The 16771-nt window shown below is 46.6% G+C and overlaps 1 protein-coding gene across 1 annotated transcript in view; it reads right to left on the reverse strand.

Annotated features, from left to right (window-relative positions):
• LOC144486000 (NACHT, LRR and PYD domains-containing protein 3-like) overlaps nt 1-16771 on the reverse strand; it is a 92591-nt gene that overhangs the window by 21413 nt on the left and 54407 nt on the right. The window contains exons 12-14 of the mRNA XM_078204110.1: nt 15537-15623; nt 8039-8209; nt 3629-3799 (exon numbers count right to left, since the gene is read on the reverse strand). Coding sequence (XP_078060236.1) covers nt 3629-3799; nt 8039-8209; nt 15537-15623 — 429 coding nt within the window. The remainder of the gene's footprint in view (nt 1-3628; nt 3800-8038; nt 8210-15536; nt 15624-16771) is intronic.

Raw genomic sequence — 16771 nt, forward strand, 5'->3', positions numbered from 1 at the left:
TAACTATCCGCAGTCTCGCTCTGTACTGGCACCAGCAAGATGATCATAGAATGAAGCCTTGAAACGAGAAACAAAGAACAATTAGCCCACACCGCTCCCTGGTCCAAACGAGACCACTCTTTTGTATCCCTCCTTTCCCACTCCGTTCATATAGCTGTCTAGATAAGTCTTAAACGTTCCCAGTGTGTCCGCCTCCACCACCTTGCCCGGCAACACATTCCAGGCCCCCACGACCCTCTGTGTAAAATATGTCCTTCTGATATCTGTGTTAAACCTCCCCCCCTTCACCTTGAACCTATGACCCCTCGTGAACGTCACCACCGACCCGGGGAAAAGCTTCCCACCGTTCACCCTATCTATGCCTTTCATAATTTTATACACCTCTATTAAGTCTCCCCTCATCCTCCGTCTTTCCAAGGAGAACAACCCCAGTTTCCCCAATCTCTCCTCATAACCAAGCCCCTCCATACCAGGCAACATCCTGGTAAACCTCCTCTGTACTCTCTCCAAAGCCTCCACGTCCTTCTGGTAGTGTGGCGACCAGAACTGGACGCAGTATTCCAAATGCGGCCGAACCAACGTTCTATACATCTGCAACATCAGACCCCAACTTTTATACTCTATGCCCCGTCCTATAAAGGCAAGCATGCCATATGCCTTCTTCACCACCTTCTCCACCTGTGACGTCACCTTCAAAGATCTGTGGACTTGCACACCCAGGTCCCTCTGCGTCTCTACACCCTTTATGGTTCTTCCATTTATCGTGTAGCTCCTCCCTACATTATTCCCACCAAAATGCATCACTTCGCATTTATCAGGATTGAACTCCATCTGCCATTTCTTTGCCCAAATTTCCAGCCTATCTATATCCTTCTGTAGCCTCTGTCGGCTCGATTGAGGGTTACAAGTTAGCAAGGAATGAGCTGAAAAAGGGGCTGAGGAGAGCTAGGAGGGGACACGAGAAGTCCTTGGCGGGTCGGATCAAGGAAAACCCCAAGGCTTTTTACTCTTATGTGAGGAATAAAAGAATGACCAGGGTGAGGTTAGGGCCGGTCAAGGACAGTAGTGGGAACTTGTGTATGGAGTCAGTAGAGATAGGCGAGGTGATGAATGAATACTTTTCTTCAGTGTTCACCAAGGAGAGGGGCCATGTTTTTGAGGAAGAGAAGGTGTTACAGGCTAATAGGCTGGAGGAAATAGATGTTCGGAGGGAGGATGTCCTGGCAGTTTTGGATAAACTGAAGGTCGATAAGTCCCCTGGGCCTGATGAAATTTATCCTAGGATTCTTTGGCAGGCAAGGGATGAGATTGCAGAGCCTTTGGCTTTGATCTTTGGGTCCTCGCTGTCCACAGGGATGGTGCCAGAGGACTGGAGAATGGCGAATGTTGTTCCTCTGTTTAAGAAAGGGAATAGAAATGACCCTGGTAATTCTAGACCGGTTAGTCTTACTTCGGTGGTTGGTAAATTGATGGAAAAGGTCCTTAGAGATGGGATTTACGACCATTTAGAAAGATGCGGATTAATCCGGGATAGTCAGCACGGATTCGTGAAGGGCAAGTCGTGCATCACAAATTTGATAGAATTTTTTGATGAGGTAACTAAGTGTGTTACCTTTATCGCGAGGGGGATAGAATATAAAAGCAGGGAGGTCTTGCTGCAACTGTACAAGGCACTGGTGAGGCCGCAACTGGAGTACTGTGTGCAGTTTTGGTCCCCTTATTTGCGAAAGGATATATTGGCCTTGGAGGGAGTGCAGAGAAGGTTCACCAGGTTGATACCGGAGATGAAGGGTGTGGCTTATGAGGAGAGATTAAACAGATTGGGTCTGTACTCGTTGGAGTTTAGAAGGATGAGGGGTGATTTTATAGAGACATATAAGATAATGAAGGGGCTGGATAGGGTAGAGGTGGAGAGATTCTTTCCACTTAGAAGGGAAACCAGAACTAGAGGGCACAGCCTCAAAATAAGGGGGGGGGGGGGGCGGTTCAGAACAGAGTTGAGGGGGAACGTCTTCTCTCAGAGGGTGGTGAATCTCAGGAATTCTCTGCCCATTGAAGTGATGGAGGCTTCCTCGTTGAATATGTTTAAATCACGGGTAGATAGTTTTCTGATCGATAAGGGAATTAGGGGATATGGGGAGCAGGCGGGTAAGTGGAACTGATTCGCTTCAGATCAGCCATGATCTTGTTGAATGGCGGGGCAGGCTCGAAGGGCCAGATGGCCTACTCCTGCTCCTATTTCTTATGTTCTTATGTGTTGATGAAGGTAGGGCAGTTGATGTCATATACATGGATTTTAGTAAGGCGTTTGATAAGGTCCCCCATGGTCGGCTTATGATGAAAGTGAGGTGGTGTGGGATAGAGGGAAAGTTGGCCGATTGGATAGGTAACTGGCTGTCTGATCGAAGACAGAGGGTGGTGGTGGATGGAAAATTTTCGGATTGGAGGCAGGTTGCTAGCGGAGTGACACAGGGATCAGTGCTTGGTCCTCTGCTCTTTGTGATTTTTATTAATGACTTAGAGGAGGGGGCTGAAGGGTGGATCAGTAAATTTGCTGATGACACCAAGATTGGTGAAGTAGTGGATGAGGTGGAGGGCTGTTGTAGGCTGCAAAGAGACATAGATAGGATGCAAAGCTGGGCTGAAAAATGGCAAATGGAGTTTAACCCTGATAAATGTGAGGTGATTCATTTTGGTAGGACTAATTTAAATGTGGATTACAGGGTCAAAGGTAGGGTTCTGAAGACTGTGGAGGAACAGAGAGATCTTGGGGTCTATATCCACAGATCTCTAAAGGTTGCCACTCAAGTGGATAGAGCTGTGAAGAAGGCCTATAGTGTGTTAGCTTTTATTAACAGGTTGTTGGAGTTTAAGAGCCGTGGGGTTATGCTGCAACTATACAGGACCTTGGTGAGACCACATTTGGAATATTGTGTGCAGTTCTGGTCACCTCACTACAAGAAGGATGTGGAAGCGCTGGAAAGAGTGCAGAGGAGATTTACCAGGATGCTGCCTGGTTTGGAGGGTAGGTCTTATGAGGAAAGGTTGAGGGAGCTAGGGCTGTTCTCTCTGGAGCGGAGGAGGCTGAGGGGAGACTTAATAGAGGTTTATAAAATGATGAAGGGGATAGATAGAGTGAACGTTCAAAGACTATTTCCTCGGGTGGATGGAGCTATTACAAGGGGGCATAACTATAGGGTTCGTGGTGGGAGATACAGGAAGGATATCAGAGGTAGGTTCTTTACGCAGAGAGTGGTTGGGGTGTGGAATGGACTGCCTGCAGTGATAGTGGAGTCAGACAATTTAGGAACATTTAAGCGGTTATTGGATAGGCACATGGAGAACACCAGGATGATAGGGAGTGGGATAGCTTGATCTTGATTTCAGATAAAGCTCGGCACAACATCGTGGGCCGAAGGGCCTGTTCTGTGCTGTACTGTTCGACTGACATCCCATTGCTCAGGGATCAGAGAGAGAAGCAACAGGAGTCAGAGGAAAAGCAGTTTTCCTTATTCATAACTGACGCCAATAGTAATGGGCAGTGTTTTTTATACAAATACCAGTGGTGAAATTATATTGTTGAATATTCAGTTATTATAAACACAATCTCTCACAGTCTGCTACTTACTCCAGTTTCTGTATTTTACAGTCCGGATTCCTCAGAGCCACAGACAGCAGTTTCACTCCTGAATCTCCCAGTTTATTGGAACCCAGATCCAGATCTATCAGTGAGCGGTTTGTACTGAGAGCAGAGGCCAGGTCCTCGGCACAAGAATCGGTGAGACCATTAACACAGAGACTGGAGATCAGAGAGAGAAAAATAACAGGAATCAGGGTAAATCCACAGTGTTTTTAAGAATAAGATCATTAACAATAATAATGTACAGCGCGGGACATTCAAGAAACACAACTTCAGTTCATACAGAAGGCAAAATTCTACTGATGCTGTAAATCTGAAATATGAATAAATATGTTGCAGACTCTCATCAGGTCAGGCAATATCTGTGAAGATAGAAACAGATTTAGTTTCAGTTCAATTCGCGAAACTTAGAAATTGGAAATAGCGGTGAATTAAATTGTTTTAAGTGACAGGGAGCTGGGGATGGGCGGGTGACAAGGAAAGAACAAAATGGAAGTGCCGGACTGATTAAACGACAAAAAGGATGATGGTGAAAGGGAAGAGCACAGGATTCCCATGTCCTTACCCTGAGTCATAGGGAGGGACATGGGATGGTCAGTGGCTCAGGAATGGAGTGTGTGGTGGGGTTGAAGATGATGAAAGAGAAACCTTTCTCACACGGCCAGTGGTTCGGGTCTGGAATTCACAGCCGGGAAGTGTGGTGGAGGTCGGCTGCATCGAAGCAGTCAAAAAGGAATTAGATGATTATTTGAATATAAAGAATGAGCGGGGATACGAGAAAAACGCTGGAGAATGACTCAAACTCCTAATGCTAATTTGGTGAGCTGGTACAGACACGATGGGCCAAATGGCCTCATTGTGCTCCGTAAGAATTCTGTGGAGACAGTGGTTGGAAATGTATCGATATTTCAACTGGAAGTGGTGATGTTGCCGTGTGGACAGTGTTAGTCGCCATAGTCCTCAATAAAATGTTAATACTGATAGGCAAAGGGATCTGGGTGGACAGGTCCACAGATCACTGAAAGTGGCAATGCAGGTGGAGAAGGTAGTCAAGAAGGCATACGGCATGCTTGCCTTCATCGGCCGGGGCACTGAGTTTAAAAATTGTCAAGTCATGTTGCAGCTTTATAGAACCTTCGTTCGGCCGCACTTGGAATATAGTGTTCAATTCTGGTCGCCACACTACCAGAAGGATGTGGAGGCTTTGGAGAGGGTACAGAAAAGATTGACCAGGATGTTGCCTGGTATGGAGGGCATCAGCTATGAGGAGAGGTTGGAGAAACTTGGTTTGTTCTCACTGGAGCGACGGAGGTTGAGGGGAGACCTGATATAGGTCGACAAGATTATGAGAGGCATGGACAGAGTGGATCGTCAGAAGCTTTTTCACAGGGTAGAAGAGTCAATTGCTAGGGGGGCACAGGTTTAAGGTGCGAGGGGCAAGGTTTAAAGGAGATGTACGAGGCAGATTTTTTACACAGAGTAGTGGGCGCCTGGAACTCGTTGCTGGGGGAGGTAGTAGAAGCAGATATGGTGGTGACGTTTAAGGGGCGTCTTGACAAGTACATGAATAGGATGGGAATAGAGGGATATGGTCCCCGGAAGGGTACGGGGTATTAGTTAAGTCAGGCAGCATGGTGGGTGCAGTCTTGGAGGGCCGAAGGGCCTGTTCCTGTGCTGTAATTTTCTTTGTCCTTTGTGTTTCTCTCCAATAGAGAGAGAGACAATTTGTTACATGTAGCTTCAGGGATACAATTTAATAAACGTGCGGCAATGGGAGGAGATGGGATTCCATGAACCCCACAGCCGGTAAGAGGACCAAACCCTCAGATTTAGCATCATCCTACATCACACTCTAAACACCAAACCAAATGAACTAACCAACTCCACATATAACCAAACAGGCACATTAATATCTGACAGGTTCGGGAAATCCGTGCACTCAGGCAGCACAGGCAGAATCACTGAATTGTTACAGAGCAGGAGGAGGCTATTCGGCCCATTGTGTCTGCACTGACTCTCCGAATGAGCAACTCACTAAGTGTCATCCCCCCACCTTCCCCCAAAACCCTGTGCATTCCAGAGCTTAACCACTGTCTGCAGGGGAAGGCCCCATTCTGGCAGAGCTGGCACCAGATTTAAAGGCAGCCAGCAGCACTTTTAAAGGCTCTGAAGGGAGCAGTGAGGGAGCCCTGGTTAATGAACAAAGGCCTGTAATGGCAGAAGGCAGATTAAACCCAATTCGCTGACACTTCGCTGGAAATTCTCAAGGATATATCGGTTTGGAGGGAGGCTCTGTTCCCTCAGGAGTGGAGGAGGAGACCTGTCACATCAACCCAAGCAAGTCTGGATAGAAACTGCCGAGGGCCTGAGCAGGCAGCACGTGGTTGCAGTGAGGCAAAGGATCAATAACCTGATATGTTCTGACAAGGAGAGCGTTAAACTTACAGGCTGATATGTGAATAAGGATGAAAGAGGAATGGTGGAAAGACCATCTCCACCCAGACACTGGCAATGTCCAGACGGCAGCATCAATCTTCAGGAACATGTCAGCCTCTCTGTGAAGGGTTCCGGTCAGTCAGAGATGACTGCTGCACTGCCGACACTGAGTGACCATCCTGGTGGTCCCATGATGGGCAGTCTGGCAGCATCATAGGCTTGTGTGTGTCTTTGATGGGTGAGTAACAATGGAAATTTATGTGCTTTTAGAAGAGGGCACAGAGCGTCAGAGAAGGAGCCAAGAGTGACAGTGTCTGGATTGTGTCATCCTTATGCCAATGGAAGATGCAGTGCTGGAGCTGGGAGACCTGGAGGCTGGGTGGGCAATCGCTGATGGTGAGATGGGTTGTGGATCCAGAGAGAGTGAGTGAGTGAGTGGATGGGCACAGGAGAGATTCTGCTGCTGAGTCCATAACTTGGAGCTTGTGTTCATCATTGGTCACATGGAGCTCTGGGTTAGGAACAGTCAGAAGTTTAACAGCACCAGGTTAAAGTCCAACAGGTTTATTTGGCAGCAAATGCCACTAGCTTTCGGAGCGCTGCCCCTTCGTCAGGTGGAGTGTAGAAATGCTCACAAACAGGGCATACAGAGACACAAACTCAATTTACAGAATAATGACTGGAATGCAGTCTTTACAGATCATCAAGTCTTAAAGGTACAAACAGTGTGAGTGGAGGGAGCATTAAGCACAGGTTAAAGAGATGTGTATTGTCTCCAGACAGGACAGCCAGTGAGATTCTGCAAGCCCAGACAAGCTGTGGGCCATTCGGCCCATCAATCCTTCACTAACAACAATCCCGCCCAGGCCCTATAACAGTAACCCTACATATTAACTCTGCAAATCCCCCTGACATTAAGTGTCAATTTACCATCGCCGCTCAAACTAGCGTGCACATCTTTGGCATGTGGGAGGTAACTGAAGGAAACCTGCGCAGACACGGAGAGTACATGCAAACTCCACACAATCTGTCACCCAAGGCCGGAATTGACACGGGTCTCTGGCGCTCTGAGTCAGCAGTGCTAACAGCTCTACCACCCTGCCGACCATGATCAGCCGTGGTTCGTCCCAATTGTAGTGAGTATCGAACGAATAATTTCTATATTTTTTCATAAGATAAGCCTGGCATGCCATGAAAGACTCAAGCCAACATTTTCTCAAATGTTTATAAAATACGTTCATAAGGTGACCAAAACTATATACGTTACTTCAGCTGTGCTGTGACCACAAACCTATCAGATTTGTGACTGCCGACCTTTGCTCCCAGGCGAATTGTCCCTCATTGCCTTTTCTGTTGATTTGTCAAAGCTGTCGGATCTTATAATATGAAGTCATGTGACTGGATCAGGTTGGGGATTCTGAGAGTCAGCACACCCGAAGGTAGAAATTCAATACAGTTTGCAGTTGCCAATGACTGGACCTCAGAGGGTGAACCATAACATTATTCCCCCACTCCCTCAACATAAGGATCTGTGGGACTGACATCCCATTGCTCAGGGATCAGAGAGAGAAGCAACAGGAGTCAGAGGAAAAGCAGTTTTCCTTATTCATAACTGACGCCAATCGTAATGGGCAGTGTTTTTTATACAAATGATGTGGAGATGCCGGCGTTGGACTGGGGTAAACACAGTAAGAAGTTTAACAACACCAGGTTAAAGTCCAACAGGTTTATTTGGTAGCAAAAGCCACACAAGCTTTCGAGGCTCTGAGCCCCTTCTTCAGCCCTGAAGAAGGGGCTCAGAGCCTCGAAAGCTTGTGTGGCTTTTGCTACCAAATAAACCTGTTGGACTTTAACCTGGTGTTGTTAAACTTCTTACTGTGTTTTATACAAATACCAGTGGTGAAATTATATTGTTGAATATTCAGTTATTATAAACACAATCTCACACAGTCTGCTACTTACTCCAGTTTCTGTATTTTACAGTCCGGATTCCTCAGAGCCACAGACAGCAGTTTCACTCCTGAATCTCCCAGTTTATTGACACCCAGATCCAGATCTATCAGTGAGCGGTTTGTACTGAGAGCAGAGGCCAGGTCCTCGGCACAAGAATCTGTGAGATCGTTACCATAGAGACTGGAGATCAGAGAGAAAAAAATAACAGGAATCAGGGTAAATCCACAGTGTTTTTAAGAATAAGATCATTAACAATAATAATGTACAGCGCGGGACATTCAATGAGTATTCTAACTGAGTGCAGTCAGACAGAAACACCAGGAGATGGAGACAGTGAGGGGGGTAACTGAGTGCAGTTAGACAGAGACACCAGGAGATGGAGACAGTGAGTATTCTAACTGAGTGCAGTTAGACAGAGACACCAGGAGATGGAGAAAGTGAGGGGGTAACTGAGTGCAGTTAGACAGAGACACCAGGAGATGGAGACAGTGAGGGGGGTAACTGAGTGCAGTTAGACAGAGACACCAGGAGATGGAGACAGTGAGGGGGGTAACTGAGTGCAGTTAGACAGAGACACCAGGAGATGGAGACAGTGAGGGGGGTAACTGAGTGCAGTTAGACAGGGACACCAGGAGATGGAGACAGTGAGGGGGGTAACTGAGTGCAGTTAGACAGGGACACCAGGAGATGGAGACAGTGAGGGGGGTAACTGAGTGCAGTTAGACAGAGACACCAGGAGATGGAGACAGTGAGTATTCTAACTGAGTGCAGTTAGACAGGGACACCAGGAGATGGAGACAGTGAGTATTCTAACTGGGGCTCAGGAATGGAGTGTGTGGTGGGGTTGAAGATGATGCGACAGAAACCTTTCTCACACTGCCAGTGGTTCGGGTCTGGAATTCACAGCCGGGAAGTGTGGTGGAGGTCGGCTGCATCGAAGCAGTCAAAAAGGAATTAGATGATTTTTTGAAGATAGGCAATGAGCTACGAAAATGGATACGACAAAAAGGCTGGAGAATGACACGAATTTCGAATGTCAATTTGGTGAGCTAGTGCAGACACGATGGGCCAAATGGCCTCATTGTGCTCCGTAAGAATTCTGTGGAGACAGTGGTTGAAAATGTTATCGATATTTCAACTGGAAGTTGGTGATGTTGCCGTGTGGACAGTGTTAGTAGCCACATTCCCCAATGAAATCTCTCCAATAGAAAGAGACACAATTTGGTACATGTCGCTTCAGGGACACAACTTAGTAAACGTGGGGATATGGGAAGAGTTGGGACTCCATTAACCCCACAGCCAGTACGAGGACCAAACCCTCAACAACAGCGTCATTCTACATCACGCTGGAGACACCGAACCAACTGAACTAACCAACTCCACACAGAGCCAGAACGGGCACAGTAAATGTCTGACAGGTTCGGGAAATCCGTCCACTCAGGCAGCACAGGCAGAATCACAGTATTGTTAGAGAGCAGAAGGAGGCCACTCGGCCCATCGTGTCTGCACTGACTCTCCGAATGAGCAATTCACTAAGTGGCATTCCCCCACCTTCCCCCAAATCCCTGTGCATTCCAGAGCTTAACCACTGGCTGCAGGGGACAGCACAATTCTGGCAATGCTGGCACCAGATTTAAAGGCAGCCAGCAGCACTTTTAAAGGCTCTGAAGGGAGCAGTGAGGGAGCCCTGGTTAATGAACAAAGGGCTGAAATGGCAGAAGGCAGATTAAACCCAATTCGCTGACACTTCCCTGGAAATTCTCAAGGCTATTTCGGTTTGGAGGAAGGTTCTGTTCCCTCAGGACTGGAGAAGGATACCTGTCACATCAACCCAAGCAAGTCTGGATAGACACTGCCAAGGGTCTGAGCAGTGGCTGCAATGAGGCAAAAGATGAATAATCTGATATGTTCTGACAAGGTGAGCGTTAAGCCTACAGGCTGATATGTGAATAAGGATGAAAGAGAAATTGTGGAAAGACCGTCTCCACCCAGACACTGGCAATGTCCAGACAGCAGCATCAATCTTCAGGAACATGTCAGCCTCTCTGTGAAGGGTTACATGGAACATAGGACATAGAACAGTACAACACAGTACAGACCCTTCGGCCCACGATGTTGTGCCGAGCTTTGTCCAAAACCAAGATCAAGCTATCCCACTCCCTATCATTCTAGTGTGCTCCATCTGCCTATCCAATAACCGCTTGAAAGTTCCTAAAGTGTCCAACTTCACTATGACAGCAGGCAGTCCATTCCACACCCCAACCGCTCTCTGAGTAAAGAGTCAGTCAGAGATGACTGCTGCACTGCCGACACTGAGTGACCATCCTGGTGGTCCCATGATGGGCAGTCTAAATTAGCGTCAGGTTTGTGTGTGTCTTTGATGGGTGAGTATCAATGGAAATTTATGTTCTTGTAGAAGAGGGCACACAGCGTCAGAGAAGGAGCCAAGAGTGACAGTGTCTGGATTGTGTCATCCTTATGCCAATGGAAGATGCAGTGCTGGAGCTGGGAGACCTGGAGGCTGGGTGGGCAATCGCTGATGGTGAGATGGGTTGTGGATCCAGAGAGAGTGAGTGAGTGAATGGATGGGCACAGGAGAGACTCTGCTGCTGAGTCCAAAACCTGGTGCTTGTGTGTCTTCCATTGGTCACATGGAGCTCTGGGTTAGGAACAGTCTGCAGGACATGTTGGAATGTGCATTACCCTCTAACATTCTTCACTCTCTCACAAATCAACAGCTGCGGTGAGCGGGAGACAGGCGTGTAGCTCTGAAGATGGGGAGGGGTCAGAGGATGGATTGTCACATTATACTCTATAACGTCCGCCAGAGCAGATAATGTCTCTCACGATTAGCAAAGGGGTTACAATCTGGCAGCACAGGAGAGCACACACAAACCCGAGCAGCTGATGGAGGCAGCAATAGCTGAGTTCACTCACACTCTCGAGAGGACAGGTCATTGTCAGCTTCAGGAAGATGAAATGTGACTGGAGTCTTTAACAATGCAGCAGATACTGGAGCTGCAGCGTAGGATACTTTAACATCTGGTGGAGTTTCCAAAGGCTGTGTGTATCCATACACAAAGGATGGAGGAGTCAATCCAGGCCAGCAGTGTTACCATGTCTCAGGTCTGAGCACAAATAGCATCCTCCACAGAGAGATTGGTGACCTTCATGGAGAGTCACATCCAGCCTCTCACCCACAGGAAATACACATGAGCCTGCATGTTCTCACCACCTCCATGAGCTCTGTGGAACACGGGCTGTGGGAGGGGTGGGAAAATGTGTGTGGAGTAACTGTCAGGCCCTCCCCAGCTGAGCAGGGAGGGTCCAGTTTGCCCTGAATGGATAGAGGAGCGGCTGCCTGCAGTATTCGGGAGCTCCTCTCAGGATGCCCCTGGTGTGGGCAGTGGGTCCCCTTCTGCTCCGACTGTGACACAAGCACCTCACGAAGCTATGATGACAGAGACAACTCCAGCATCTGTGCAGAGGACCCGCAGTTGGCCGGATCCTTCCAGGACTCAGGAAATCCGAGGACAAAGGCCACGGTCATCGAAATTCCCAGAGGAGAGGAGAGAGGTAAGATGCTGCCTGCAGCTCAGCGGAAAGTGCGGGGATGGTGGTGGTTGTTGTTATGGTGGGGTTGCTTCCATGGGTTTCACAGGATTATACTTTGTTGTTACTGGTCACTTTGTTATGTCTGTATTTTCAGTAAATTCAGAGATGGAGCACCACTAAAAAAATCCTTCACCACATTACTGGGTCTTTAACAGTTCACTGGGAATGTGAGATGGGAAATACAGCACTGAATCAGGTCAATACAATTCCAATACCTTTGTTTCATGTCGTGACGGCTCCAGGGAAATTATAAAACATTCACAGAAACAGCAACAGTGCTGGAGATGGTGAAGATTTATTACACTGAATGGCTGTGTGAGTTAAGGTTCTTGGAAAACATGTCTGCATCACTGAATCTCCATCCTCCCTGACACATATCCCATGTCCCTGGCCTGTGGTCCATGGGGTTCCTCATCATGAAGCATCTGGTCAACATTGTATTGCATCACACTTTGTTCAAAGCTTCTCCACTCTAGATCCAGGTTGTATGGAACACAGCACAACACCTGGACATTTGAGACCCTCGCTGAGTATATTAAATAGTTCCACCAGATCTATCTTTAGAATTCCTCTGGCCTGTGCAATGGTCACACTATTTGTCCTGTCGCAGCTGTTTTTTCTCTCTTCCGTGACTGTGTTTGGGTTACACACAGGCACAATTACCCACCTCTACAGTGGGTAGCGCTTGTCTTTATTAATTCTTTCAAGGGATGATGGTATCACTGGCAATGCCAACACTTGCAGCCCATCCCCAATTGCCCTTGAGAAGGAGGTGGTGAGCCATGTTCTTAAATTCTGCAGAGCATCTGGTACAAAACCGCTAGGAAGGGACATCCGGGATTATGATCCCGCATCAGTGATGGAAAAGCAACATATTCCAAGTCAGAATGGTGTGTGGTTTGGAAAGAAATCTGAAGCTGGTTGGTGTCCCATCCTTCTGATATCCTTGGCCATCTCGGTGATGGATAGTGCCTGTTTGGGTGATGCTGTCTCAGGAACCTTGGTGAGCTGCTACATTCCAGCTTGTATGTGGTAAAATACTGCCACTGTGCGTCAGTGGTAGAGACAGCCAATGTTTAGTTTGGTGAATGGCCAGCTGATCCAGTGGGCTCCTTTTCCATGGATGAGCTTCTTCAGTGTTTTTGAAGCTGCAGACAATCCAGCAAGATGAGCGGATTCCATCACACTGCTGACTTGTGCCTTGGAGATGGTGGGAAAAATTTGGGAGACAGGAGGCGAGTTCCTCATCTCCGAATTCCCAGACTGTGATCTACCCTTGGAGCCATAGTGTTTACAGTTCAGTGTCTGTTCAATGGTCCCAGTGCGCCCCCACCACTCAGGATGTTGATGGTCGAGGATTCAGCGATGGTGCTGCCATTCAATGTAAAGGGAATATGGTTAGATTCCCGTCTGTTGGAGATGGTCCTTGCCTGGCATTTGTGCGGTGAAACATTACTTGCCATTCATCAGGTTAAGCCTGAATGTTCTTCAGAGCTTAAGACGCCAGCTCTGTTGAAGAGTCATCCAGATTCGAAGGGTTAGCTGTTCTCTCTCCACAGATGCTGTCAGACATGCTGAGCCTTTCCACCATTTTCTGTTTTGTTCAGGTCTTGCTGTTTATGGGCATGGACTGCTTCAGTCTCTGAGGAATTGTGAACAGTACTGAGCATTGTGCAATCATTAGTGAGCATCCTCACTACTGACATTATAATGGAAGGCAGGACATTGATAAAGCAATTGAAGGTGGTTGGGATTTGGACATCACCCTCAGGAACTCCTGCAGTGATGTTCATGAGGCACTGGAAGGATGACACTTTTCTGACGTTCAAGAGCAGACTGATGGAGCAGCAATTCATCAGATTGGATTTGCCCTGTTTTTTTCCACATTGTCCGGTAGATCCAGTGTTGTAGCTGTACTGGAACAGCTTGGCTAGGGGAATGGCTAGTTATGGAGCACAATTCTTCAGTACCATTGCTGGGGTACAGCCAGGCTGACAGAGTTTGCAGTATGCAGTGCCTTCAGTCATTTCTTTACCTCACATGCAGTGAATCAAATGGTCATCTGTCATGTTGGGGACCTCAGGAGGAGGCCGAGATTAATCATTCTACTCAGCACTTCTGGCTGAAGATGGCACTGATGCTCTGGGTTCCCTCATCAGTAATGATGGAATTCTTGTGGCATGTTTATAGAATCATAGAATTCCCACAGTGTAGAAGGAGGCCCTTTGGCCCATCGAGTCTTCACCAATTCTTTGAAAGAATATCATATCCAGGCCCTATCTCTGTAACTCCACATATATGGCCCACTAATCCCCGTAACCTACACACCCTGAGATACCAAGGGACAACTTAGCATAGCCAATCAACCGAACCTGCACATCTTTGGACTGTGGGAGAAAATTGGAGCACCCAGAGGAAACCCACACAGACACTGGGAGAATGTGCAAACTCTACACATCAAGTCACCCAAGGCCGGAATTGAACCCTGGTCCCTGGCGCTGTGAGGCAGCAGTGCTGACCACTGTGCCACCTTGTTGCCTAATGTAACCGGCATGTCCAACATTTTGTGGCATGTCTAACACTATTTATGACTGGATATGGCAAGACAGCAGATCTCTGATCTGATCCATTGGTTTTGGTGTGAGTGAGCTCGGTCTATCATATGCTGCGTCCGCTCTGTGGTCTGGTGGCCATGTGCTGGAGCTTCACATCTCATCTTTAGATAAACCCAAGTCTCATTTGGTAGTACATGTAAAGAAAATTAGTCGTAGTAACACAGTACTGGTTGCTGGGGAAAGCCCAGCTGAAGAAGGGGCTTAGAGCTTCGAAAGCTTGTGTGGCTTTTGCTACCAAATAAACCTGTTGGACTTTAACCTGGTGCTGTTAAACTTCTTACTGTGTTTACCCCAGTCCAACGCCGGCATCTCCACATCATGAAAGCCACTGTCAGCTTCCGATAAATGAAACGGTACAGTTCACCTCTCCTGCCTGTTTCCTGTCACTCAGATAACTTCATATCCAGGCTGCTTTTGCCTCTTTTATTTCATGGTCTCCAACTTTGCTCCCAAGCTTATTTTGTGTCTACTAATAGCGGACAGTGTTTTTAACAACACGAATACTGACAGCAATGGTATATTTAGTATCATTATTTGTGTTCTTAAAAACAATGTCCATTATTGATAGGGACATCATTCAGACTATTCTGCACTGTGATTATTGCCATTGCCAGCTGAGCTGTGCCTTGAACTGCTGGGCTGTGAGCTCTGGAATTCTCTTCATAACCCTCCCCACCTCCATCTCTGCATTCTCTTTTCAGATGCTCCTTAAGCTCCGTTTAACGTAAATTTGAGAGTGGATCCCTCGGGATAAAACTCATCAGAATTCCATGTAGTTTGTAATCTGCCTTACCGATATACAGCAGTTTTCTATATTTAATCAAACTGAGAAGCCGACAGACATAAACATCTATAATCTGAATGACAAATTAAACTAAATTGAACATGCGACCAGCCATATCTGGGAATTCTATAAACATTTAATTGTTTTGTCCATCTTTTTTATTCTCATGAATGGATTTGAGAATAATTATAAATGATTAGTTAATTCTTTCACTCCTGAATCTCGCAGTTTATTGTAACTCAGGTTCAGACACATCACTGACTGGTTTGTACTGAGAGCAGAGGTGAGAATATCTGAGGCTGTTACTCTCCAAACTGGAGATCAGAGAGAGAAAGATTTCAGGAATCAGAGTAAATCCGTGGTGTTTAACACGAATACTGACAGGAATGATGTGGAATGGTTATTAATGACATGATTACTGACACTGATAATAATTTACAGTGTCAGACCATCCACTGATTATTAACACAATCTCTCACAGTCTGATACTTACTCCAGTTTCTGTATTTTACATTCTGGATTCCTCAGAGCCGCAGACAATAGTTTCACTCCTGAATCTCCCACTTTATTGCCACCCAGACTAAATGGAGAAAGTGAGAAACACATTAAATTCAGATTCATGTTCAGCAGAAAAAATAGCTGGATCTATTTTTGTGTCAGAAACTTAGCACGAGTGGTGACCTGATTCAAGTTACGATATTATATCTCATCCAAGTTGATCTTTCTCTGCACCCCAGCTGTGACTGTAGCACTGCATTCTGGACTTTCCTTTCTTTCCCTATGTACGGTATGCTTTGGCACTAATAAATGTGACAATATTAAATCAAATAATATCAAGCCCTTTCTGTTGAATGGAAAAGGCAATAGTCAGCATTGAAAAATGATGAACAATTAACTCTTTTACACCTCTCAAAATGTATATTTTGTTTAATTGTCCATGGGATATGGGTGTCGCTGGCTAGACCAGCATTTATTTCCCACTGCTAATGGCCCCTAGAGGAGGTGATGCCGACATCCTGTGAACAAGCAAGTAATTTTTAAACATGTTCCACATTCTGGTCTCATTTCCTGATCATCAGAATTACCCTCCTGAATCTCACTGACCCTGCTAAGTTTCCGGAAATTCAAATCATTTCTGCTGTTACATAAATCCAGCATTTTATGAGAATTGTACATTTTACTGAGGGTTAAATGATAAAGCTGTGAGAGTGGATCGCTCGGGATTCCCTGTGCTTAACTATTGACATTATATCATCTGTATACTATCTCAGGGCAAGTTAAAGTGTGAAACTGTGCTAACTGTTGCTTTAAGATCCATCCCCTAGATTTGATACAACAAGGAAAGATTATTCTCCCATTAGAAAGTTGAAATATTTCTGTTTGATTAGTTTATAGGGGAGGGGTGTCTCCCGCTACATTCCACAGTAAACAGGCTCTACATTTTCTGCAGGTCTGGCTCGTGTTCTATCTCCGGGAATTACCGGGAGTTCCCTCTTCCCGGTAGATCCTCACATAGGAAAAGGATGATGCGAAAACCCTGTTTCATATCACTGACAGTTTGACTGAGATTTTCCAGCAGCAGGTTTCCTCATTCAGGAAATTCTGGTTTCCTCGGCTCAGATGTAAGCTCTGCAGTCCTGCCACATTTAGTTGTGAATGATAGTGGACGATGAAACAACAGAAGGAGGAGGTTCCACAAATATCCCACCCTCATGACGGAGGAGACTC

The sequence above is a fragment of the Mustelus asterias genome, unplaced genomic scaffold, assembly GCF_964213995.1.
Source record: "Mustelus asterias unplaced genomic scaffold, sMusAst1.hap1.1 HAP1_SCAFFOLD_263, whole genome shotgun sequence".
Lineage (NCBI taxonomy): Eukaryota > Metazoa > Chordata > Chondrichthyes > Carcharhiniformes > Triakidae > Mustelus > Mustelus asterias.